The following is a 25,276-nucleotide window of genomic DNA, read 5'->3' as shown; positions in this document are numbered from 1 at the left end:
CGGATTCAACTAACACCCCGCGACTTTTTCGGAAATAGCAGGAGATATACCTTGCTATACAGTACTATCTCTATCAATTCCTCCGTTTTTGATTTCAACACAATTCGTCGCAGCATGGCAAGGCGCGCACCATATTAAACGGAACGCGGAAGCGAATGCATAAATCGATGAATAAAAACCACCCTCCCTCGCGACCAGCCCACTATAACGGAAAAGACTCGATGCTGGTTGTGCCAGCTGCTGCCAATTGCTCGCTGCACATTTGAATTGAGAAATATTGGATGATTTTTTTTGCTCAATTTCCTCTGAAGCAGTTTCTGCTCCCTGTCGACACTTGGTTTGGTGATTCCTCTCCCACTACAGTGCCGCTCGCTGCTGACAGTCCTTTCTGGGTTGGAATCCTATCATATCGAATACTCTTCCAGGGTACAGGTTCTGCCTTATGTCAGCGAGACGGAAACTGTGTCCATGTACGAACCATACCGGGGGGCCCTTGGGTACCCACAGCGCGAAGGGATGGTGGAAAATTATGCTTTATGGCGAGGAATGCTTTATGAGTCAAGGCAACATCTGACCAAGGATGACGACGATGACGACGACGACGGCGTTGAAGTGCATCGACAGGAGAAAATGTTCTGCTGAATCGACAGAAAGAGTTATAAATTTCATGTAGAGTGTGCTATATTTTGTAACGACCCTGGAAAGTAGTCCATAAAATTGGGCCTTCTCGATACGTTGCGGAGTTCATTGAGAGGATCAACGCTCGCAGTGTGTTACCATCATCCACCTCTACTCGATGGGAAGAGCGGCATAAAATCTGTCTACACGTGCGTTCCGGAGAAGGATGGGAATAAACGTTTTACGTACGGATCCAGTGTCGTTTGCATAAGCTTTCGATTGCTTCCGGCAGCAAGTAGAACAAACAATGGAACAGCGAATCTACTGTTTTATGGTTCCTTCACAGACGCAGTTTTAATTTTTATTTATACGCGACTGCTGTATGTATGGTAATCTAGTCATCTAGGATCACGTGGATGGAAGTTCGTGGCATATGATGGGTCACAAATAGATTTTAGAGAGTGCAGCACTGTTAATTAATTTATTTAATATTACATCATTATACATTATGATAACCTGAATCAACAATAGCCGCCATTACGATAACGCTCTGTTCGTGGCTGCCTGTAGTCCATTCCTCGCCGAATTCAGGGGGTGAGAAACTCGACATACTTCAGTTTGTACCAAATGTGGCGGCGATGTGTCGAAGTGTGCCTCCGTACTGGCAGTCATACTATAAGTTAACTTGTGTTTGTTATATATCTAGTAGCTACTTTTTCTAATCAATTCGATAACAACTGAATATCCCCAGGTAACTAATAAGCACTTTATTTAGCATTAATTCAGCATTATATGCGCCTTTACAGCTGGTCAATCAATGCCACTCAGCCGTATCTGCACCTTTAATGCTAGTTAAATGCAGGTTTTGGTCCAATATACGGCTGCTTAAATGCTGTACCTTCAGGAACATACTGATTACTTCTCTTTCTGCGACTCGATCTCAAGACCCTGCAATAGAACGTGTTGGAAGGAGCTGCTGTGCGCTACAGGATAGGCTGAAAATGAAGCCACAAACAGACGTAACACCTTGAACGATTTTCATGGAAATCCATCGCCCATTTCCTTGCCCATTTCACACTTCCATCACCTGGTGGAAAAGTTGCACGAATCACTGTGTTGTGCCATATCGTCAACAGAAGGCGCTAGTGTGAAACGTCAAACGCATAGGAAAACGATGCGCGCGCCTTTGGTTGTGATAGCCACAACTATGAAAATTTAAAATGATCGTTAAAAGCGTGGTCGATGGAAATTTCGCAAGTGATACGTCTGTTTGTCTGTTAAGAGCGCTGATTTTATGTTCTATTTTAACTTTCTTGTGATTGGGTTTCATTCCTGCTCAGGTGGTATTATTTTGCTTGGAGTGTTTGCCGTTTGAAGAACGATAAAGATGGGAATGGACAGAGAAACAGAAATCTAAAATTATCTTTTTCACTACGCCATGTTTTGTTTGACATGAGTAATCTTTTTACCACATAAAGTAGCTTCAACAGACGTCGATAAATATTTAGATACATAGACGCGACGATGCGACATCAATATGAAAAACGAATTGAGTGCTTCAAACATAACGTCAACACATTATTTTTAAACAGTTTTGTGGTTTTAAAATGGCATTTGTAATGATAAAAATCTAAAACAAAATCTGAATTTGAAATGCTACATAAGAACTGAAGCTTTTTGAATTGCATTATGAATGCTAATTAAGGGTATCTAAGCTGTCAAACTGCTATGCTAGGGCAGCAAGCAGATCAAATGCAAATATAAGACTGATGTACTGCTTATACAAATACTTATTGGTTACCTGCTGCCGGTGGAAGCATAATTGTCCCATGTGCATTTTTGGCAATATTGAGATTTTGCAGCCCATGACCATGTATCAAGGGGTACTATCATATGGGGAAATAAAAATAGGTAATTTGTTCCGAAAATTGTTGAAAAAATGCAAGGCCGATTTGTAACATTCGTAAAAGTGGACGCATAAGCGTCACGTTTCATTGGAAATCCTATGAAACTATAAACTCGCTCTAAAACAAAAGTTAGTGCTCAAATTCAAAATTGGTTAATGTTAGAACACGATTCAGCACTTATACTTCATAGTTGAGACAATTTAATTTTTTCGAACTTTGGACGCGATTTTGTCGATTGTCTGTTTTTGCACATGGGACATTTATGCGTCCACCGGCAGCCTGGGTCATTTGGAAATGAATGACCAAGGCCTTTTCAATATTAATGGAACGTCACTTTAATTCCTTGTTGACAATGTATTGATTTGAAAACAATAAAAAAAAGTTTGCCCTAAACCCGGATTAGATACTAGTACCTTTAGGCGCTATGATCTTCTGTTTTAACACTACCCTACTTCACATCTGTTAGAAGGTTATGAATCGAAGCGAAACATTTTCTACCACGCCTGCCGTGTGCAGCATAGTTGTCCCATGTTAATAGGCTTTCAGTTCTGAGCACCCATGGCGGTGCACAGGGTCGAATTGATAGATCTCCATCCTGGGTGATTGCCAGTCACCGCCTTGACCTATGGCCAGGTCAAATGTATGTCAACTTCCTTTATTTCCTTGTTGAGGCTGTACCGCCATGAGTCTCTGGGTCTGCCTCTGCAGCGATGTCCTGCTGGGTTCCAATCTAACGCTTGTTTGCAGATTTCGTTCCGCCTTGTGTGGAATGTGGGCGACCCACCTCCACTTTCGCTCCCAAATTTCTGTCACTATCGGCTTTTGATGACATCGACGCTGGAGATCCAATTGTGAGGCCACCATGCACGAATTATATACCGCAGACAATTATTGATGAAGCCGTTGTGTGTTCTCCACTGATACACACCAAGTTTCTGTGGCACACAGCAGCACAAATTTCACCAATCGGATTTTGGTGCATCGGCTAATCTGATTGTTTTTCCATCTATTCCTTGAACTCGCAAAGGCAGCCCTTTTTTCCTTCTAAACCATAGGGGGAAAATCTACTCAACAGACACCTGAACAGGAAGGTCCGGGTAGTGTGGGGTTAAGGTCGTCTTCTACAGCCAAAGTAAAAGCCAAGGACTGCTCTCTCCTTGACCCACTAAACACATTCCTATGGTCGCCAAACACTTCGTCTCTCCGAAACCAAAAAAGGGATTGATTCAGAGAGGCGCTAGTACACATCGCACCCTCAAGGTTAGCTGCGTAGCCTGCAGCAACGAACATCGATGACTCGCTTTAAAGAGTCCATCACGATAGCATATGCTGGCGCTGTCGATCTTGGTGCCACCATTGGCCACCTTTTACCTACATACCAAGATATTGGAAGCTTTCAACATTCTTTACTGCTTGCCCAACTACAGGACCAACGCAACGATTTGGTCTTGTAGACGTTGATTATGAGTCCTGCCGCCGAGGAGCGATCAGCAAGATCATCGAGCTTACTTTGCATATCAGAGCGCCGTTGAGTTTGGAGAGCCACGTACTACTCAACTTCTCCGAAGGAAGTGGTTCAGTTTCCCTGAGTAGATCTGCACAGTTACACTGTGCCAGTTCGAAGTCGAAGGCTCCTTGGTAATGGGCTGCCATAACTACCCACGAATAGTTGACGATCAGTTGCATCCAGGGATTGGCGGCATGCACCGTGCGGTGCGAAAACAGCGTGTGCCTCACACAATCTCAAGTGCTTGTCTCCCGTTTTGCCGAGAGACAGACATGTATGAGTGAGAGCTTTCGTAATTGTGCGAGAGACAAATCGCAGCACTAGCTCTACGGCGCAGGGAGTAATGCACGGTGCTTGTAACGGTGCTTGTCAACAAACAGAAAAAAATCACTTAATAAATTAATTAGATAGTTTGTGTATTCGGCAAAGTTGTAAAGCTTGTCAATGATTGACCAGTGATAGGTCGTTTGATTCGATTTTTTTTTTAAATCATGCGTAGTGTCAAGCAAAGTGCAAAGCACGGAGACAAGCACAGAGAGAGTGCGCATACGATAGAGCGTGAGAGACAGGAGACTTCCAGCGCACGGCAAAATAAGCGTGCAACACACAACCAATTGCACGTACTCGTCACCTTCTGGTTTGATGTGCTGTCTCGTAGCAGCGTGTGTGACACGCAAAGAGTTTTGAGTCGCACCCTATCCCTTGCACCTACCAAGATCTCGTCGATTACGATGAGGCACAATAGCGGTGATAGTATACATGCTTTCCTCTACAGCAACGACCCGGATGGGATCGCCCGATGCACAAAAACGCCCTGTACTGTACTTCAATGAGGCCGATGATTTTCACAAGGACACCCTTGCGGCTAAGACTACCCACATGTTTTTATGATTAAGACAGTCGAAAACTTTTGCGTAATCAATAAACACCAGGTAGAAATCATTGATTTGCTTCAAGATGATACGGAGTGTGACAATATGCCCAGACAACCAGTAATCGTATAAGATGCTGCATAAGATGATAATGTGGAGGCCATATGCGTGCATGCCTCCATTTAGGGGCATGTAAAATGTACGCATATCGCCTCCATTTTAACATTCTATTCAACATCTTGTATGATCACTGGTTGACTGGGTGGTCCACACTGGATCGTTCGGCACGGAATCCTGCTTGCGTCAGTCTTCTCCTGTATCCGGTTAAGGATTGTGCATTTCCACACAGTAATGCGGGAAAGGAATCACCCAGCCGATGGAACACTGAACACGTCTTACCCCGTCGAGGAGTTACCACCGAAAGAGCGAGCATAAAGATGGCAACCTGCGACGCTGTCACGCTCGAGGGACGCCGCATGGTATGAGCATACCGACGGCGGAGTTCAGCTCCTTTCACACTAAACATTGGGCGCTCCTCTATGCCCACACATCCACCTTCCTCTCTCTAAAAAAAATGTTTGTTAAGAAACCGAAAATTGGGGTTTTAACTAGGTTTTTTAAATTTGAAAAAAATATTTATTTTGTAAATTTATACGAAAGAGCACTTTTTTCTGAGCCACTTTGTTTTTTTTTCAGCTTTTAAGAACTTTATTTTGATACCTCAAATCAATTTCAAAGATATTTTCAATATCACCTTTTGACAGCTGGGCAACTGCTTAACTGCTCAGTACAAAATCTGACGAGGGGTGACTCAACAAATCGCTCCCATACAAACTTCATATTGATTTTTAAATAGGTTCCCGGGCTCCAAAATGAATGAAAATTTGGATTCCGGTTCAGTTTATCGTGCAGATTCAGAATATAGGTTATTTTTTGATGATGAATTATCTCAACATCGAAGCCAATTTAACACTTTGGACTTATGCCAAAGTCCAAAGTGGAATATCTTATATTTATGGAAAAATACAAGAAACGAAGAACACTTGAAACCTTCACTCAGCGGAGTAACAAACGTGGTTCATAAAACCTTATGAATTTCAGCCATAACTGACAAGCATGGGTACCATGAGGAAACCTTATGGAAATTTATCGTGCTTGTTAAGACTTATTTCGTGAAATAGGCTGATGCAAACTGTAAACGATCCATGAACGTCGGGATCACCAAGCTCTGGGTCAACCCACACAGCTATCGGCGCTTGATGATACCCAGTTGCTAAAAATGTGTAAAAGACAAGCTGTGAGTCGATTCTGCGTCATTAAGCGACCTTATGTAATTCGTTCTAGTCGTTATGAATTATTATAAGGTTACTGTAAAAATGTACCATCTCGGTCTTGATCTCGTTAAACTGCTCTGATCTGAACATCCAAGGAGACACCCTGTTACCGTCTACCCTCGTTGGCTTGACCGCATCTTATCTGAACACTTTTTAATTTGTCCCCCGCTAATCTGCACATCGTTCAAACTAGAAATGGTTCTGCTCTTGGAACGGGGTGAAACGGAACGCAGAATCAAAACAAAACAGCAAAAAGAGTTACCATTAGTGTGTTCTTCGATGCCCACAGGGTTACCAGAAGTTCAAATTAAAAAATGAACCCCGTTGGTTTGCATGAGGTGTCGTTCAAACCAACGGGGGTAGACGGTACTATGTTTCTCAGCTGGCAACATGAGCAGCATAGAAGACGTCTGGGTTCACACAAACGACACCAACCCTAAAAGTTGAGCCCTCGAACGTATGCACTAACGATAAATTTGTCATACCGACGAAGTTGTCCTACTATCTCGCTCCTTGAACGGCGGTTTCAATTTCGCTGCATCAATGATCAAAACCATTGGCGTATCTAGGATTTTTTCCTAGGGGGTGCCTAGGGGGTGCCAGTTTCAGTGGCTTCCAGGTTGTTTTTTTTTTTTTGTAAATGGAAATATCAATCCACCCTCAATTTCTCAGTCGCGGGAAAAGTGGGCCCTAAATTTGCGCACTATATTTTAGAGAATAGCTTTTTTGGAAAAATCGATCCGTTGTACTGATTTTCCACGCCATGGAGGTATGAAAACTTGATAAATTGATTGCGTATAATACATGGAATTTTATTTTCAGTTTGAACTTAACAATCATCGCGACAACCCCTTTGTTGTATGGATTGAAAACAATCAGGCCCGTTAGAATACATTTTCAAGGGCAATTATTAGAAGTGTAAAGAGATTAAATTGCCTGAGGAATTTGCAAAATAACTGAAAAAGAAATTGCTGAAATAATTTCAGAGGAATAGCCGTTGGAATTTTAAAAATATCCAAAGAATTTGCTGATTAAATTCCATTGAAACTATCTAAAAAAAAAAACAACCATGCCGAAGCAATCGACAAAGAATTGGCCACACTACGGTCAAGCAAATACGGAGTTGTGGGTTCGAATCCCACCAGAACTCGTTTTTTTTGCAAATTCATCTCTCAATTTGTCAATTAGCAAGATTCTCTCAATTTGTCAATTAGCAAGATGCCTCCTAATTAATTACAAGCTTTTCCCGTACAGTTTTATAGGATTTCACTAGAGATTTCCCTAGTTATACCTTCTAGGATTTCTCTAAAAATTTAATTTATTCCTGAAATTTGTTTAGGGATGCTTTGTATCAGGATTACTGAAATTCCATAAAGAAGGCCAAGAGGAATTCTAGGAGTAATACCATGACTAGAAATTAGTATTCTAGAAATTAGTAATCCATGAATAAAAACTATAAGGTACACCGGGGCAAGTTGAAACGGGTGGGGCAAGATGAAACACGAAGTTTTAAAATAGATTTCAATACAATTTGGAAATTTATCCTTCGCTAAAAGGTGGTTTGAATCAAAAAGTATGTGTTATAGCGATCGAACTGTTTATCATCATTAGAAAACATCATGTTAACCCGCTGTTTCATCTTGCCCCACCCGTTTCAACTTGCCCCGGTGTACCTTAGAGGTATTCCCGGATGAGTCTTTGAAAAAATGCCTGGAAGAATGAAAGGCATTTCTTTAAGTATCCTAGGAAAACTGCCTAGAAGAATCCTAGCAAGAATGCCAGGAGAAATCCCTAGAGGGATTCCTGAAGGTATCACAGAAAAAAATTCTGGAGGAGACCTAAGAGGCATTCCTGAACCATTAGAAGCAGCAAGAATCGCTTATGTAATCCCAAGAGGAGTTCCTGGATGAAAGTCAGGAGGATTTCCTGGGGGAATCCAATAAAAAATATTTGAAGAAATCCCAGGAAAAAAATAATTCTGAATTTCCAGGAGAAAACATCGAAGGTACTTCTGCAAGGCTCCTAGAAAGATTGCCTTGAATAATTCCAGCAAGTTTTTGAAGGAATCCCTGGAGAAATTCTTAGATGAATCCCTAGAGCAATTCCGGGAGGTACAGTAAGAATTTCTGGAGGAGTCCGAGGAGGAATTGCTGGAAGAACCACAGCAGGAATTGATAAACCCAGCTGAAATTTCTGGAGGAAGGGCAAAAGGAGTTCCTCGAGGAATCCCATGAGAAATTTATGAGAGAGTTCTTGGATAAACTATATCGGCTAAACATTCATAGAGGAATCATCGGAGAGCTTCTGAAGAAATCATAGGAAAAATCTCAGGAGGTACTCTTAGAAGGATTCTGTGGTGTATCATTGTAGCAATCATAGGAGGAATTGCTGGAGGAAACTATGCTGGAGTTTATAGAGAAACCCCATCAGAAATGTCTGGGGAAATCCAAAGGAAAAATCCATTGAATACCTAGAGAAGTCCCTGCAAGGACCGGTAGATGTATTCTGGAAAATTTCCCAGGACGATTTCCCGGAAGAATTGCAGCCATATTGGTAGGATAAATTCGTGTAGGAATCACTAGAAGAATTTCTGGACGTATCATAGTAAGAATTTCTGAAGAAATTGCTGGAAGAACAGCAGGAGGAGTTGTTTGAGGTATTCTTGGAGGAAGGTCAAATGGTTTTTCTGCAGGAATTCCATGAGGAATTTCTGGAGGAATCTTCCTGAAGGTATCACAGTGAGAGTTTTTGGAAGAGTTCTAAGAGATTCGAAACAGGAGTTGATTGAGGAATCCTAGCCACAATTTCTGGAAGAAGGCTAATAAAAGCTGGAGAAATTTCATGAGAAATTTCTGGAAGAATCTCTGAATTAAATCTGAATAAAATAAAAGGAATCGCCTGAGGAACTTCTGAAAGAATCCCAGGAAGTTTGTCTAGAATGATCCCACCAGGAATTCCTGAAGGAATCCCTAGAGAAAATTTAAAAATCCATAAAGGAAGCCAAGAGAAATCACTGTATGAATACATAGAGGTATTTCTGAAGGAATCCATGGAGAAGTCTGTTGATTGTTCTCAGCGATATTCAAAACGCCAAAACGTACAACAGGTATATAAGTAATTACGGGTGTGCTCAAATTTTATTCGAATGTGCCATTAATAAATATTGGAATTATTGTGTAAAGTTTTAAATTTTAGGTAACTATCAAGAGAAAATTCTAGGGGGTGCCAAATATGTTCTAGGGGGTGCCAGGCACCCCTGGAACCCCCCCTAGCTACGCCAATGATCAAAACCACGGGATGATCCACACAATAACGGAGTAACATACAACACACTTCGGAGTCAATCGGCAGCTGTTCGGACACTGATTCTGCGCCAAGAAAGGATACATGGAGGCCAAATGCGAGCTTATATCCTGCAGATTTTTTCCCTCGAACCATATTCTTCACAACGATCGCAAAGGATTGAAAAGCTTTGATGATCTCATACATATAATTTCCAAATTCTCGCGTTGTATTTGATTCTAATCCGTCTTCGGCTTATTTGGTGAATACAACGTTTGTTATCTGATATTCTGCTTTAGGTGATATGATGCATCACCTTGTGCATCACTGAGCTGTCATGAGAATCATTTACTTTTTGCCTTTCAATGATTGGTTGCCTCACGTTTTTGAAGTGATAAAACAAGGGCAGCTACGCTGAAAATGTACCTTCATACTCGCGAATATTCCCTTTGGTGGCTGAGATTTATCAAAACAATTTCAAGCAGCATATTCAAAATGACTGCTAATGTTGAAGATGGACCCAATTAACATTTTCAGCGCTATACGCTTCAGTCATTTGCTTTCTGTTGTGTAACAATCGCATTGAAGCAGTCAACGCTGAATAAAAGGGAAGCTAGTCAAATATAAATCATAAGCTAATATACGGCTGCAAAATAAGCACCATACAGCTACCAAACACGGTTGTCAGAAATCAATCACTTGTCACTGAGGCTGCCTTTACTGCACTCTATTCCAACGTCGGGAGATTTCCCGGAAGATGTGTAAACTTGAATAGGAAGTCCAGCTGCTACTATGCAGTACAAGTCGTAATACTGACAAATCCACAAACCAGCAGCGCTTTGAAGGCCATTATGCGAAATTATTACAGCTAGAAGCTGTAATAAAGAAACTGTTGGTATACCAACAAGGCTTGTCGGATGTAAACATTATTGTCAAAACAAACTTTAAGCGGAATATATAGCTACTACACAAATACTTTACAGCTATCCATCTCTGTGCTGTGGAATTATTGCTTTTATTGCACTTTAATCCAACTCCGGAAGATTTGCCGGAAGGTGTGCAAATCGAATAAGAGCCGCAACCAATAAAACAGCTGCTGTTATACAGTACGTTTTGTAATGTTGCCAAATACACACTACAGCAGCGCTGTTTAAAGAACACTCTTTCAGCTAGAAGCTGTAAAGAAGGATCTGTTGGCGCAGCCACACAACTTGTTTAATGTAAACATTATTGCGTTTGACGTTTCACAAGCTTTTGCAGCAAGAAAAAGTTCTGTAAGGTTTCTTGTGGCACAATTATAAAACCTTGTTTGGAGTAAAACAAAACGGGCTATTTTTTTATGCTATTTACATAGCAGTGTAGCAGCGGGGACATTATCAGGACCGGTGGATACGTAGATCGGGAGTTCAATTCCAAGTAGCGGCAAGTACTTTGATTATTCAATTTTAAAAGCGATAATCCCAGTTCCACATGTATTGCGCCACGGTATCCTAATGATATTTAATCGATTAATTTGGGGATTATTATTTAACAACTGTGATAAGGCTGAAAAAGCACCTTCTCAAGATGTTATTCAGTTAATGATTACATAGGAGCCGAGAAAAAAAACTATGACTTGGTGGCATAGAAGCTGCTCGCACAGAATATACATTTGGATTAAGATCACCAGACTCATTTGTATAGGGCTTGCATAGAAGCTTTCGTCCATATGTTCAGCACAGTAACTCAGCATCAAGCCGTATTGAGGACGCTTTGTTGACGTTTGTATTCACAATAAATGTTAGTTGGGTAGTCAGCCTTAACAAATATTCATGCAACTCCTATTCGTCCTGTTAAGTAAAGTGCACCGCACAATGGATACGTTTACTGCGTGACTGTATTTTGCCAGATTTCCTATGGGTAAACTTGCAGAAAACAAACCTCGACGGAACGGACACCAATTATTTCTTTTATTTTCGTATTAAGGGTAAGAGTACCCATCATTGTGGTAATAGTGTAAATTCATTTAAAAAAGATTGTACCATCTACCATCTGTTTTTGATAATAAATTGCTTGCATCAACATTAGGCATACTGTTCCTATTATGGAGGTAACATTTTATTTTGGTTCCTGATGTTGCGCTATCCCATTAAACTCATAAGGGGTTTTGAAAGATAGAAACACTACCGCAACAAGAGGAACACAGCAGCAAAAATATTGCTTTTTTTGCACCGTATTCGACCCCCTGCAGAAATTTTTTGTCACACCACAATATGTTCCCACCAGTTTAAGCATACATTGGTTCGTTTCGCTGCTAGAAAGTTTAAGCATCGGTTACACTTTTTGGATGGTGCATGGAATAATCGGTTTGTTTACTTGCTACTTTGCTTGGTGTTTGACGTGTGAACAAATATTTTAGACGATTGAACATTTGCACGGTAATCTATAAAGCAATGCAAGATGCAATATTGAAGGAAATATATTTTTTGTAATAGGTTTTTTTTATAAATTTCAAGCACACAAATGGTGCAATCTCATAATTGAAGCATAATACATTAATACATTATTAAAAATGTCTGTAATATTTCATGAGCATGAGCATGATTGACCGCCCGCATCTATTAAAAATGTCTGTAATATTTCAGTCCAAAAAGTGCCATTGTCATTTCCGCAACATTATGTGGTACTACCGCAACGAAGGGACCGATCACCCTAGTTTAACCCTCCTTGTGTATTAGAGTCATTTTTGACCCAAACGGTGCACTACATCAGCGAGCTGCTCCCAACGTGATGCATTTGAAAGGTTAAGAATACATGTTATCATCATTTACTTCCTTTTGAAAAAGGCTATATTTTAGCAGACACCTTCTTCCAATTTTGCTTCTTACTCAATGCTTATCCTGCTGATAGTTCATATTTTTTTAGCTAACTGCTGATGATCGTTATTTTCCTGTTCCCAAAAGTGAGTTATTTAATTTGTACCGTAAGCGTTACCGATGTTACACTTTTTTTTTCTCACTTGCCATCTGCGAATTTCTTTTTTTTTTGTGAAGTTATTTCAAGGTGGAATTTTTACTCGATCGTTACCTGCTCAATTTTTTTTTTTGCCAGGCTTAAATGACCTTTATCGAGCCAACATCTAACTGCCTTATACTCATATTCGTTTAAATTGAAACGAGCGTGTAGTCAACAAAAGTTGCTTTTAATTAATGTGTGTGAGCCACACACAAAATGCACTTTCACATAGCGTGTTTGTTGGGTCGCTTCATCCAACTAATTGCATGCTCCTCTTCCCGTAGTCATTGAGTACAGTACCGCTTACGCTTACGCACACAATCAAATAGGAGAATGTTCACGATAACGCCACCCAACCGCACCGCACCATGTGCAACACGCGATGCCAACGCATACTCAACAAGGACGCTGCGGTGACGCAGTGATTTTACGCTCGTGTGCGGGTGTTGTCCGTAGTGGCGTTTTTGTAGTTTCAGTCCGATCGCAGCAAAAAGATTACACCGTGGCAAGTTCCATTCATCCGACGCCATCCAACGTAGGCCTGCTTTGCTGCAAGTTTAGGTTAATGCGAGGTATGCACTTCAAACGGAATCGCTCAAGTAATTTTCGTTCAGTGCATTATTTTTCCGTGACCGGAATGGTCCAGAAATTTAACACAGCAAGCCCCATTTGATTTGACGTTTCGTTTCAGCTCCGTACTAGGATCCAGAATAAAGCGACACTTTATTATTTCTTGAGCGATTCCTTGCCTGAATTTTCCACGCATCGGGATAGGCCAAGAAATTTCTTGCGATCAGCGTACTACCCATAACTCATGACATATTTGGCTTTGTAGGGTCCACTTCCGGAAGCAACTCTCGCAACGGCAAACTCCAGCTCTCCAGCTCAGAAGCTTTCTCCGCTCGTTCGGAATAACCAGACTTCCCCTTCCCACAGGTTCGCTGTCCGTCGTCCGCCGACGCTTCACTTTATCGCAACTGTCACTCTACACGCTCATTCGTAACTACCCAATTCGCACCATCTACACACTCAATGTAAACATAGAGAGTGCATGCCAGTACAAGCCCTACACCCCCATCTTTCTTTAAAAAATGATATTGTCGCGCTTATCTTTTATTAGAGTCCTGCGGCGGTCGTACGCTCGCAAGGCATACCGAAGCATGACAGTCGCATAGCAAAACAAAAGAAAAAGTGTTCCCGCCAAAAACAAAAGCACGTGGGTTTCGCGAAGTGACAGATGTTTTTGAATGTATTTGTGACGAACGGCAAGAGCAGCTCAGTGGAATGAGTGTTCTTGCTGTCAAACCCCATATAGTGGAATTATATACTTTTAAATCTGGTGACGCTGTTATGATTAGGGAACGTTCAAAAATTACGTCCAACATTTGGGGGAGGGGGGGGGTCTAGAAAGTGTGACAGTACGTGTATTGGGTATAGGAAAATTGCGTGACAGAGGGGGGAGGGGGGGTCTAGAAATCCCGAAAAACGATGGACGTAATATTTGAATCTTCCCTTAGTGACTTTCGCGCTGATATCAGAAGCCAGAGGCAGATAATCGCCATATTCTGATTTTTCTTGAGCGGCATAATATGAACCTGACATCTAAACAATCTCTCTTTATGTAACACTAAAACTACTGAATCCCTTGATTTCAACAAATTTAACCCATGCTCTGAAATGCAATACCAGCCTTATTATCACTCAGCACCCATCTTTTACGCTATGCAACTCAATACTTGAAAACAACAATCCACAATGCCTCCGCTGGACTTTGGCCAGCCCAGTTGCAACACTCCATAAACAATCTAACATCAAGGACCTTCCCCACTTGCTATTGGACGAACTTGCACATTGTGGAAAGCTCATTGATATATCACATCCAGAAAGTATCGAATACCTTACGATCGAGACGGGAATTCAACTCAGCTTCTCTGGGTTAGAAATTGCATGCCCTATCCATTAGACCAGTGTTGCTCAAACTGCGGCCCGCGGCTCAGACGCTAAATCTCAATTTAGCCCGAGGTATGCTTCAGCCCAAGCACCACTGCATTGAACTAACTGGAGACCCAGCATCTGTCAAACACGAAAACACATCCGCGAAACCAGAAACAATTATCCATAACCTTCCCCTCCTTAATTATCGAACCCCGTCACACAAATTATCAGAACAATCCACAAAACTAGACTCTGTGTTCAGCAGCTACCATCAACCACCTTGCATCTTTGCATGCCGGCCCACATGCTCCCCAACATCAACGTGATGTGACGTGGCTCAACTATTTTCGAATAACATCCCCTTGGCTTTTCAAACCTTGTCCAATTCTAATTCCAACCTTTTATCAATGAACAACAGTCAATAGCTTTGTCAATAGTTTCACATAATGTTCACTTTTCCATGACAAGGAAATAATTTAGAGAAGCCACTCTATTCGTCAAAGTTCAATAGAATTCTGTAAGCCGCACTGCACCAATGCGTCAAGCAAGTGAAGGAATGAATATATATAATGTATATGAGAGAAACTAGACAAAGTAAGACAAAATGCCTGAATTCATAGGACAATGCCTGTTTTAACACTCCAAATGTTTTAACTCTTCAACCAGCTAACTTTTTCCATTGGTGCAGAGGTTTCCAGGTCGATGTGAGTTCCCACACTTAACAAATCCAAACAAAAACATACCTTAAGGATTTCTTTACCTCTCAAAAATTTCAGTTTCAATGGCTCAATACATCTTGGCCGTCCACGAACCCAAACCTTGAAGTAACTATTTTCTTTTCTTAGTCACGTTTTCTGTCTGTGCCTATACTCATTTGGTTGGATAGGAGTCACGTGTGTCACTCTCTGAACTTATGCTTCATTCGAACTACACACTGCTTTTCATAATATTGCTGACCCCTTCGGTGAACGGTGTAAGATTTATTAATCATAGACGTCAACTCCTTTCAACACTAGATACTTTATTTTTCAGCCAACTTCTCAAGTGCGAAATTCAATGACGCACAAAGCCCAACCAAATTTTATCATTCCAATCCCAACCATCTACGTACAGATAGCTAGCCAATCTTCAACAACCAAGTTTCAGCAACCCTTGGTATAATCAACAATCCATTCTTGAATCCAGCATCCGGGTCAGTAAACAAAACATGTCTCGCTTTCCCTTCCACTCCTTGCACAAACCATCAAACGTCACACGTTCGCTTGGTGTAATTGTGACAACTGTTGCATCAAATCCATCAAACTACGAAAACCCTGTTCTCCTCTTCCAAGCCAGAATCAATGGATCAATGAAGCAAACTTTTCTAGTGTTCGCCGCATGTAAACAAAGCCGCCAGCGTATATGGGCATTAACATTGTGACAGCAGTGGAGTTACGTTAAACACACAAGGCTACAGTGGCGCTTTCTGTTCGCTTCATAGCGGCCGTTTTAGTTATTTTAGCGATCCATTATATACATGTATTACCCATTACAAGTACTTTCAAACCATGGAATACAATGATTCACGCCCGCACGTCTCTCGCAAGAACTATCAGGCGATAATACGATTTACTTCTAGTGCTCTCAAAGTCTCAAGTGCAACTTGGAATCTCTAAGTCAGACCAATCTTCCTAGAGGCATCCTCAAACCATGGAAACACTACACTGCCTTCAAACACAACATGCAAGGCATCGCCTCTCCATCATCCATAAAATTATCACACTGTTCCCAATCAATGGATCCACTAATATACCCTGGTTTTCTTCAAGATGTAATGGAAGCACTTCCCAATTCCCAAGCACTCTACCTGTAGGAAGGAGCTTCTAGAGTAAATTACTTTATTTCCATACGCCCCCCAGCCATGGAAATGTTACCATGTTGTGGTTACAGGAACTGCCAAAACTACTACCAAATATTATTGTGTATTCAACGCACCCTTAAGTCATGACAACACAACACCTCGATGTCACCTGATTTCAGGAATTTACGGATCCTTTTTCCAGGCGCCCCAAGCCATGGAATCACTACCTTGCTCCCAAGCACCCTTGCATGGACTTTTAAAGTTAATCATTCTCTTTGATCGGCAACCCGCAACGATCAAATGTATCTTTCGACCGGCAACCCGCCACGGCCTCGATTATAACCGGCACCCGCAACGGTTAAATTCCTTTCGACCGGCACCCGCCTCGGTCTCAATTGTCCTTTCAACCGGCACCCGCAACGGTTGAATTTGCTTCGACCGGCACCCGCCACGGTCTTTTTGTCCTTTTTAACTGGCACCCGCAACAGTTAAATTTGCTTCGACCGGCACCCGCTACGGTCTCATGTGTTCTTTTAACCGGCACCCGCCACGGTTAAAATTTTCTTCAACCGGCAACCCGCCACGGTTGAAAAAAATTGTTCAGATAAATACCGATTGTACCACGCGCATTCACACTTCTCCACTGAAACATCATACAAGCACGCTCTCCCAATGAGCTGTCCAAAAAACATCCATCAACACCTGTATTTACAAAACACCGTGTCATCAATTACGTGCAAATAATTATACTTCCTCTTTTAACTTCACCTGCCGAATTGTTGCACCGTTTCTCCCATCATCACAACACCAACCAACCTGCCAGCAATCCATCTGAAAACAAATACGGTCAAGGGGCCAAAAAACATTCACCGTATACGAGGCCTTCCATCTCATCCTCGTCGCCAATTGTAGGGTCCACTTCCGGAAGCAACTCTCGCAACGGCAAACTCCAGCTCTCCAGCTCAGAAGCTTTCTCCGCTCGTTCGGAATAACCAGACTTCCCCTTCCCACAGGTTCGCTGTCCGTCGTCCGCCGACGCTTCACTTTATCGCAACTGTCACTCTACACGCTCATTCGTAACTACCCAATTCGCACCATCTACACACTCAATGTAAACATAGAGAGTGCATGCCAGTACAAACCCTACAGGCTTCTTTAACGGAAGATGCTTCTATGCGTTGGGTCATTTGAAAACCAGTGCATTTCAGACCATGTGCCCCTATTCATCGTGTAGTGCTATCAGGGTGTGGTGTAATCTTGCACTTTTGTGCTGTAACTGGAGGACGACCGACGACGCAATTCTTTCCGGTCGATTCATGACATCTGCTTCCATTGTTGTCTTTCGAAACCTACTTCAGTTCTTCTGATTTGCCTGGTGCGCGATTCCCGGGACCCATTTCTAGCGCGGTCCGTCGGAACCCGCTTTCATCGTACTACATTCGATTCGTTTCTAGCGCGGTTCTTGGAACCCGCTTTTAGCGCGGTTTCTGACACCCGCTTTTAGCGCGGTTTCTGACACCCGCTTTTAGCGCGGTTCTCCGAAACCCGCTTTCAGCGCAGCCCATTCGGCTCGCTCGATGCGCGGTCCATGGCACCCGCTTTGAGCGCGGTTCCCCGAAACCCGCTTCCAGACCAGCACTTTTGGGTCGTTTGATGCGCGGTTTTTGAAAACCCGCTTTCAGCGCAGTCTTTTCGGCTCGCTTAATGCGCGGTTTAAGACACCCGCTTTGAGCGCGGTCCTAAGGAACCCGCTTCAGCGCAGCCCAACCGGCTCGCTTTGTTCAAGTCAGTATGACAAAAAAATCTGAGCCACTTGATGCACTTTCTTTGAACACAATATATTTCCACTTCCACTTTATCGTTTTTCTGGCCAGGTGATTCCTTTCCGACACCAGATTTTATAGCTTATGTTGCAGTCAACTGTCTGCAACTCCTGGCAGGATCGCCATTGTGCATTTCCACACAGTAATGCGGGAAAGGAATCACCCAGCCGATGGAACACTGAACACGTCTTACCCCGTCGAGGAGTTACCACCGAAAGAGCGAGCATAAAGATGGCAACCTGCGACGCTGTCACGCTCGAGGGACGCCGCATGGTATGAGCATACCGACGGCGGAGTTCAGCTCCTTTCACACTAAACATTGGGCGCTCCTCTATGCCCACACAAGGATCACTAACAGAGGACTTTGACAACGATGCACAGCAACATGACACTCCGCCAATTATCGCATATAGTCAGGTCACCCTTTTTGGGCACCTTTACTAAGACACCTTGTCTTCAGTCGACCGGAAACGTCGCGGTTTCCCAAATGTTGCTGAATAATTGAGCAGCAGTTGTATAATAGAGTTAAGAAACTACACTGAACGAAAACCCCCGCCATGCGGAGAATGATTCTTCATTCAACGCGGTACAAATCCGCAGAATCGGAATTTTGAATGATAACACAGCAGAATGTTTTTCCTTCGTCCTAGTGAACGAAAATCATCCTGTTATAAAATTAGAACTGGCACAATTTGTAAATGACTTTTCGCTTAGGGTTTGTTGTGATTCACCCTTAAACGAAAGTACACAGCGAATGAGTAACTTGCGAAAAGACAAAGGATTTTTCACTCATATTTGCGTACGACTGGATCAGCACACAAGTTTGCATGAAATCCTTTGTCTTTTCGATCGCTGCGTGAAAGTTACTCCTTGCTCTGTGTACATCGATCTTTCCGTGTTGATAATCATCACAAAACCATCTGAAAACATTTTCCTCTATGCCTCATGACGAAAATCATTCAATATCAGATCAACATCCGTCATTGGTTCAAAATATTAAGATGGCTGAGTTGGAGTTTGTTTGCCGGGAGATATTTTGTAAAAAATTCAAAAGCAATATCGATAATTTTGTCGTTCACACAACACGAAAGGTAAGGATGACTTATTATGGATTTATTTTTATTATTGAAACAACCATACAGTCGATAAATATTTACAGGATTCTTGTTTGAAGCGCCATACAAAATTTCACAAGCAAATGGGATTTTGAGTTTCCTGATTATTTTAAAAGAACGGGCCAGAGATCTGCATGGATGGAACAGAGAGTTATGTGAATCCCTTGATCGTTTTCGAGCTGAATCGAGACGTACAAACATTAACTTTATATTTATATAGTGATGAATAAATTTTTGTAAGCCCTATTGAAGTATATATAAATATATATGTAAATTTCTCTGTAACAGGCGTATTTATTAGGTTTTTGGCTTAATTTTAAATATTTTTTCACTTAAAATAGATCCCATAATAAATCAAATACGGAATGGAATGAAAATTATTCATTTATTGGCTTCCAAAAATGTAATGAAAATCATCCTTTTCTTGGGCGGTCATCATTCAAAATGTTTTGATTTTGAAGGAGGCTGAGTGGAATAAAAATCATCCGAATCTTGTCTGAAAATAGGCATGGGGCTCGGATGAGGCAAAAATCATTCAATTTATGGCGGGGGTTTTCGTTCAGTGTAGGGAGTCCGCCCACACTCTTTTGTCCCGTCTACATGAGCGTTGCACTTCCTTCACGAGAGCCGAATACTGCCGGTGGATGCATAAATGTAATTTTGAATTTGAGCACTAATTTTTGTTTTAGAGCGATTTTAAAATTTCATATGGTTTCCAATGAAACGTGACACTTATGCGTCCACTTTTCAGAATGTGACAAATCGGCGTTGCATTTTTTCAACGATTTTCTGAACAAACTACCTATTTTTATTTCCCTATAGCCCTATATGATAGTACACCATGATACATGGTCATGGGCTGCAAAATCTCAATATTGCCAAAAATGCACATGTGACAATTATGCTTCCACCGGCAGTATGGCGCTGACGGGCTACGGCTTTGGCTCCTCGTGTTTTCGCTTGTTCTATCGCGGCTTTGGTATTCCTTCGCTCCTCTATCTTCCTGCAGGTGTCATCTGTGATCCACTGCTTTCTTCGGGTGCGTAGCTTACCCAAATTATTCTCGCCGGTGGCGATGATGGCGTTCTTGATGGCGCTCCATTGATCTTCTACGCTTCCACCTTCTGGAATATTCGCAGCGCGGTTGTCTAGCTCCTCGACGAAGACCTTTTTTACCACAGCGTCTTCCAGTCGGAGTGTGTTGAACCGGCACCCGATTTTCTCCTCCTGTCACTGGATCCTGGCAATGCGCAGTCGGATCTCGCCGATTAGGAGATGATGGTCGGACGGAATGTCGGCGCTACGTTTGTTCCACACATCAAGAAGGCTGATGCAGATGTGGTCGATTTGATTTTCCGTGACGCCATCACGAGAAACCCATGTCACTTTGTGCACTGGTCGATACACACTTAATTCAGATTGCCGGGATATCAGCATTTTTCCATTCTTTTGCCGAGATTTGCACAGCCGAGTAATCAGCAAACAACAATTTTGCTGAGATCTCAGCAATTTTGACAGTTCATTGCTGAGCTTCGGCAATCGTTTTGCTGAGAGTCAGCTAACAAATGTCACTTTTTGCTGGGATATCAGCTGATAGTTTTACTGAGCAGACGGCTGTGCGCGTTTTTGCCGAGCCCGCAAATCCGTTTTGAGTGTGTAAGGAAAGAGCGATCCCCCAATCACCATGACATTGTTACCATAAAGTTCATGAGTATGATTGTATCTTAACACCACCTTCAGATCAGAATTTATGTCTTTGCAGGTTAAACAGCTCTTCCACAATATATGAACCAACCGATCGCTGTGAAGTGTCTCTAAAAAAAAGTTGGTGATCAGGCATTTTATCACAGGCGATCTTTCTCGTCTATCGACCGTCGCGAGCACGATTCAACATCTCGGTCTAACAAACACCGACTCACTATCCTCTGTTCTTGGTTGATACCCATCAGCTCATTGCTCTTGGGTCTCTCCATCCGCTTCGAGAACAAAACGTGAAATTCCTCCCGAGGACAGCTTGACATAACGCCCAAAACAAAACAATAATTGTTATTGCCCACACTATATTTGAATGAGCAGTTGAAAGATGTTTCGTGAGCTTTGTTACCGTTGAGGACGGTAACACTCTTCGCATGGGTTTGAATTATCCTGGAATCAATTTTTTTCTTGCAACGCGTACTAAACAATACTACTAACAATACAAATACCGTTAATAATTCAAAGTCGCGTTCAATCCAATGTATTTTGAATCATATATAATCGAGGAAAACATCTGAGGCACTCACCAGTTTTTTAGTAAAAAAAAAGATATTAGTCCAACAAGAGAAACAACTAGCAATCAGAAGTTCCCGAGCTGGATCCGACCGGGCGAAATCGTGGATGAACAAATGGAACCGTTGGCGATGGGGATTTGTGTTGGACAATCCGGCGTTCTAAATCGCATCCAAATGAGCTGATGGAAAAGTCGGTTTCAATAAGTGGCACGCTGTAGCTGGGCGTTGCTCCTGGTGGTAGTTCACTTACCTTCTTTCTTGACGCGACCTGGAAACATTGATAAACAAATCTCATTAAATAAGTAAAAGCGTTGACAGGTTTTAAAAGTATGTTTCTAAACAAATTAAAGGAAGCAAACGAGTGTTACGACTATGTATGTACAAATCTTGGTGATGACCTGAAAACATTCATTTAATTCCCATTCCATTATTCCATACTCACCGTCGTCGCTCAATTCTGATCCTATCCGGTCCCATGTACCTGCCGGGTGTCGGCGAATGGGGTCGATCCGTCATAGAAAAGTCCACCCGAAGTCGTCGTCCGTCAAACTTCATGCCGTCTGATTGCGCTTTGGCACTAACGGCATCCCTACGATTCCGGAAGTAGACGAAGCCAAATCCGCGCGATTCCCGTGTCTTTGGTTCGCACACCACCCGGATGCACTCGATTGGACCATACTCAGAGAAGAGTCGCCTGAGGTCTCTTTCGGTGGTGCGAGGACTCATTCCGAACACACCCAAGCAGAACCACTGGGAGAATTTCCCGGCGCCCGACCTCTTCGAAGGTGAACCGGACGACCGGCGGCGCCGTCGAATAGGAAGCACCTGAGATCTTGGAGCACGTTGCTGTGGTGGCGAAGGGCTCCGACGGTTTCGAATGCGGTCACGAGATCTTCTTCTGATTCCCATGCGTGCTCGCAGCGGTTCCGGGCTCTGCCCCATAGATCGATCGCGACGTCGGCTCGGCTGGCCAAGTATGAAGTTTTTAGTACTAAAATCCTATAGAAATAGTATTGAGATACATACCATGGACGCAGATTACTGATGATCACAAGAAAATCCCAAACCTAGAATTATATTTCGGAACAGTTTCACAAACACACCGGTCAAAATCTGCGAAAAACGGCGGAAATCAATGAGTAATCACGCACCTGTTGTAATGCTTTGTTTTGATTATGCAGACAGTTTGATCCGAAGGCCGTCCATAAATCAGGTAACAGAAACAAACGGTTGGTTATACTTTTAATATTGGGCGGTGCAATGCGGCACCTGGTGGTGAAGGTTCACGAAACTCGCAAAATAATCTACTCACAGACAAACAGACGTAACACTTGCGAAATTTCCATCGACCACGCTTTTAACGATCATTTTAAATTTTCGTAGTTGTGGCTTTCACAACCAGAGGCGCGCGCATCGTTTTTCTATGCGTTTGACGTTTCACACTAGCGCCTTCTGTTGACGATATGGCACAACACAGTGATTCGTGCAACTTTTCCACCCAGGTGATGGTAGTGTCACAGACAAACAGACGTAACACTCTTCAAAACGGCTTGGCACATGCATTTAACGATCAATTCAAATTTCATTTGATTTACGCGATCGTTCCACCAGATGCAGTACTGTTCAATCGCTTTGACGTTTGCCAGTGTACACGTTGCTGAATGATGCAAACGAAAATTACAGGCAATTGTGTAGTAGTGTGCGTGCCAGCAAAACGTCAAATCGAAATCCATCATGGCCGGCAGTGTCGCGCGCGGTTCTACCAACAGGTGGCAGTATGCTCATAAAAATGACGCCGGGCAAAAGTTTTTGATGAATTTCCTCTAAGAGTTACGTCTGTTTGTCTGTGGTAGTGTGAACTGGGCGATGGATTTCCATGAAAATCGTTCAAGGTGTTACGTCTGTTTGTCTGTGTGTTTTGGCGCAAAGCTTGTTTTGGTCATGCGACATCTGTGCCTGAACCTATCAACTATCAAATTGCCGCTGTTTGTTTTGCAGCACACGTAACTGAGCTCTAGCGCATAACAAAAATCTTAATTTATCCAAGAAAAAACAACAACCAGTGTTCAAATATGGATCAAACAGGTGGGAAATTAATTTTTGTTCATTATTATTCAAAAGTTACTGTCAATTAAAACTCATAAACTTGACAATTTCTTCAAAATAAGAAAACGTTCTTCAAATTAGGTTATAACACTCATCGTTTCAATTTCAGCTGGAATCCGGAATATTATCGATTTCAACATAAAGCTGCTTGACATTTTAGATTATGTAGGAGATTCCGTTAGGCCCATCAGAGAAGGATCTGCCGTGTATGATGCAAAACATGTCGTTTGCATCGGGTATACGAACAGATCAGATCAAGATATTTCTATCAAAGGATACGTAACACAATCCTCGCATCCTGGTAATATGCCGCATGAAATCTGTTTGAAAATAACAAACAATGTTTCCGGATGGGTCCTCCGTTGCTCGTGCAAAGCAGGAACCGGTCGTTGCAAACATATTGTGGCTTGTTTGCTTCATTTGAATCGGTGAGTCTATTGTTTTAAAAGCAGCACAACGTTACTTATGAATGCTTTTTAGATCTGATCAAGTGGAATATCTCTCCTGCACGGATACACGGCAAGCGTGGGGGATTTTGAAATCCAAGGCAAGTGCCCCGTGGGGGGCAAAACGGGTGAGTGAGCTTTGCTGTATAAAAACGCCGACTCGGTTGGTGCCCACTGATCCAAATCTAAAGGATGAGATAGTGAAGCAATCTTTCACGAGGATACTGGAAGGTATGTATAAATTAACCCTCTCTTTCCCATGGTAGCACAGGTAATCCACTACTTTGCACTGTTCATACAAATACAGGATAAGTCAGATCATTCCCATTTTTTCGTCAGATGTTTGTATATGTTTAATGAACTATTATACCAGATTTGGTCAAAAATTCTCTGCTCGTTTTTGTTTTAGAGTTAAATGAACAGTGCAAAGTAGTGGATCACCTGTGCTACCATGGGAAAGAGAGGGTTAATCAGCAGCATTCCGATGGCTTAAAGAATTACTTCAGAGATTCCTTTGAGGAAAAATCAACAGGTTCCTCCAGTAACCCCACTATACATTCCATTGGAAGATCTAAGGAAGAAATTCCTTTAGATGTTGCTTCAAGAGTTTTCAGAGATACGAAAAGAATTTTTACAAGGATTCATTTGGGAATTTCTCAGTTAGTCTCGTATTTCAACACAGATTTTCTGAGCATACCTATCTTAACTAATTTCTCCATGATTAATATTTGTTATTCTTCCACGGGGGGAGCGACACTGGTTTTGGCAAGCCAAAACCTCAAAAGAAAGCTGAAAAAAACCGAAAAAGTCGCTAAAACCCTCTAAAGATTTGCGGTTTTTTCGTTTTCTTTATAGATATCTCAAACATATAGAATTCGTTCAGACATTACTCCAAGAGCTCCTTGAATAATGCGTGTGAGAGTTTCTTAACGTATTATTTTCAGAATTTATTTAGGAGACTAAGAATATTTTTAGTTTATTTTAGGAAAACTTTCACCTTTTCCATAAATTTCTTTGTATGTCAGTGCTGTTTTCATCGTATATTTTTGAATGTTCCAATAATTTTGCCAGATGAACAACATGGATCTATAAAAAAAACTGATGCTTTTATTTATCCCTGGAAACGTTGTACTGCCTGCCAACTGTGTTTTTGACATACATACAAACGGCTTCATAAAGAAATGCCCCGAAAATTCATCTGTATGAGAGTCCCCTTTTCAGAGGGAG

General features: G+C 42.1%; 2 protein-coding genes across 3 annotated transcripts; one reads left to right on the top strand and one right to left on the bottom strand.

The window, feature by feature from the left end:
* Nucleotides 1-20,646: 20,646 nt before the first annotated feature.
* LOC115258144 (transformer-2 protein homolog beta) lies at nt 20,647-23,405 on the bottom strand. Of its 2 annotated transcripts, XM_029858189.2 has the most exons (5): nt 22,649-23,405; nt 22,524-22,564; nt 21,940-22,463; nt 21,748-21,765; nt 20,647-21,676 (listed from the first exon to the last, which is right to left on the bottom strand). In XM_029858189.2, exons 2-5 carry the CDS (start codon nt 22,524-22,526, stop codon nt 21,556-21,558), a joined length of 666 nt encoding a protein of 221 aa, XP_029714049.1. In that variant the 5' UTR covers nt 22,527-22,564; nt 22,649-23,405; the 3' UTR covers nt 20,647-21,555. The 2 variants fall into 2 exon arrangements, with proteins under 2 accessions (XP_029714049.1, XP_029714048.1); XM_029858188.2 differs by having other exon boundaries at nt 22,524-23,405.
* Nucleotides 23,406-23,416: 11 nt separating this feature from the next.
* LOC109408479 (uncharacterized) lies at nt 23,417-24,315 on the top strand. Its single transcript, XM_029858210.2, has 3 exons — nt 23,417-23,582; nt 23,713-24,031; nt 24,084-24,315. Exons 1-3 carry the CDS (start codon nt 23,570-23,572, stop codon nt 24,313-24,315), a joined length of 564 nt encoding a protein of 187 aa, XP_029714070.2. The 5' UTR covers nt 23,417-23,569.
* Nucleotides 24,316-25,276: the final 961 nt, after the last annotated feature.

This window comes from Aedes albopictus, chromosome 2 (assembly GCF_035046485.1).
Source record: "Aedes albopictus strain Foshan chromosome 2, AalbF5, whole genome shotgun sequence".
NCBI lineage: Eukaryota > Metazoa > Arthropoda > Insecta > Diptera > Culicidae > Aedes > Aedes albopictus.
This window is presented reverse-complemented; position numbering and strand designations above follow the sequence as displayed.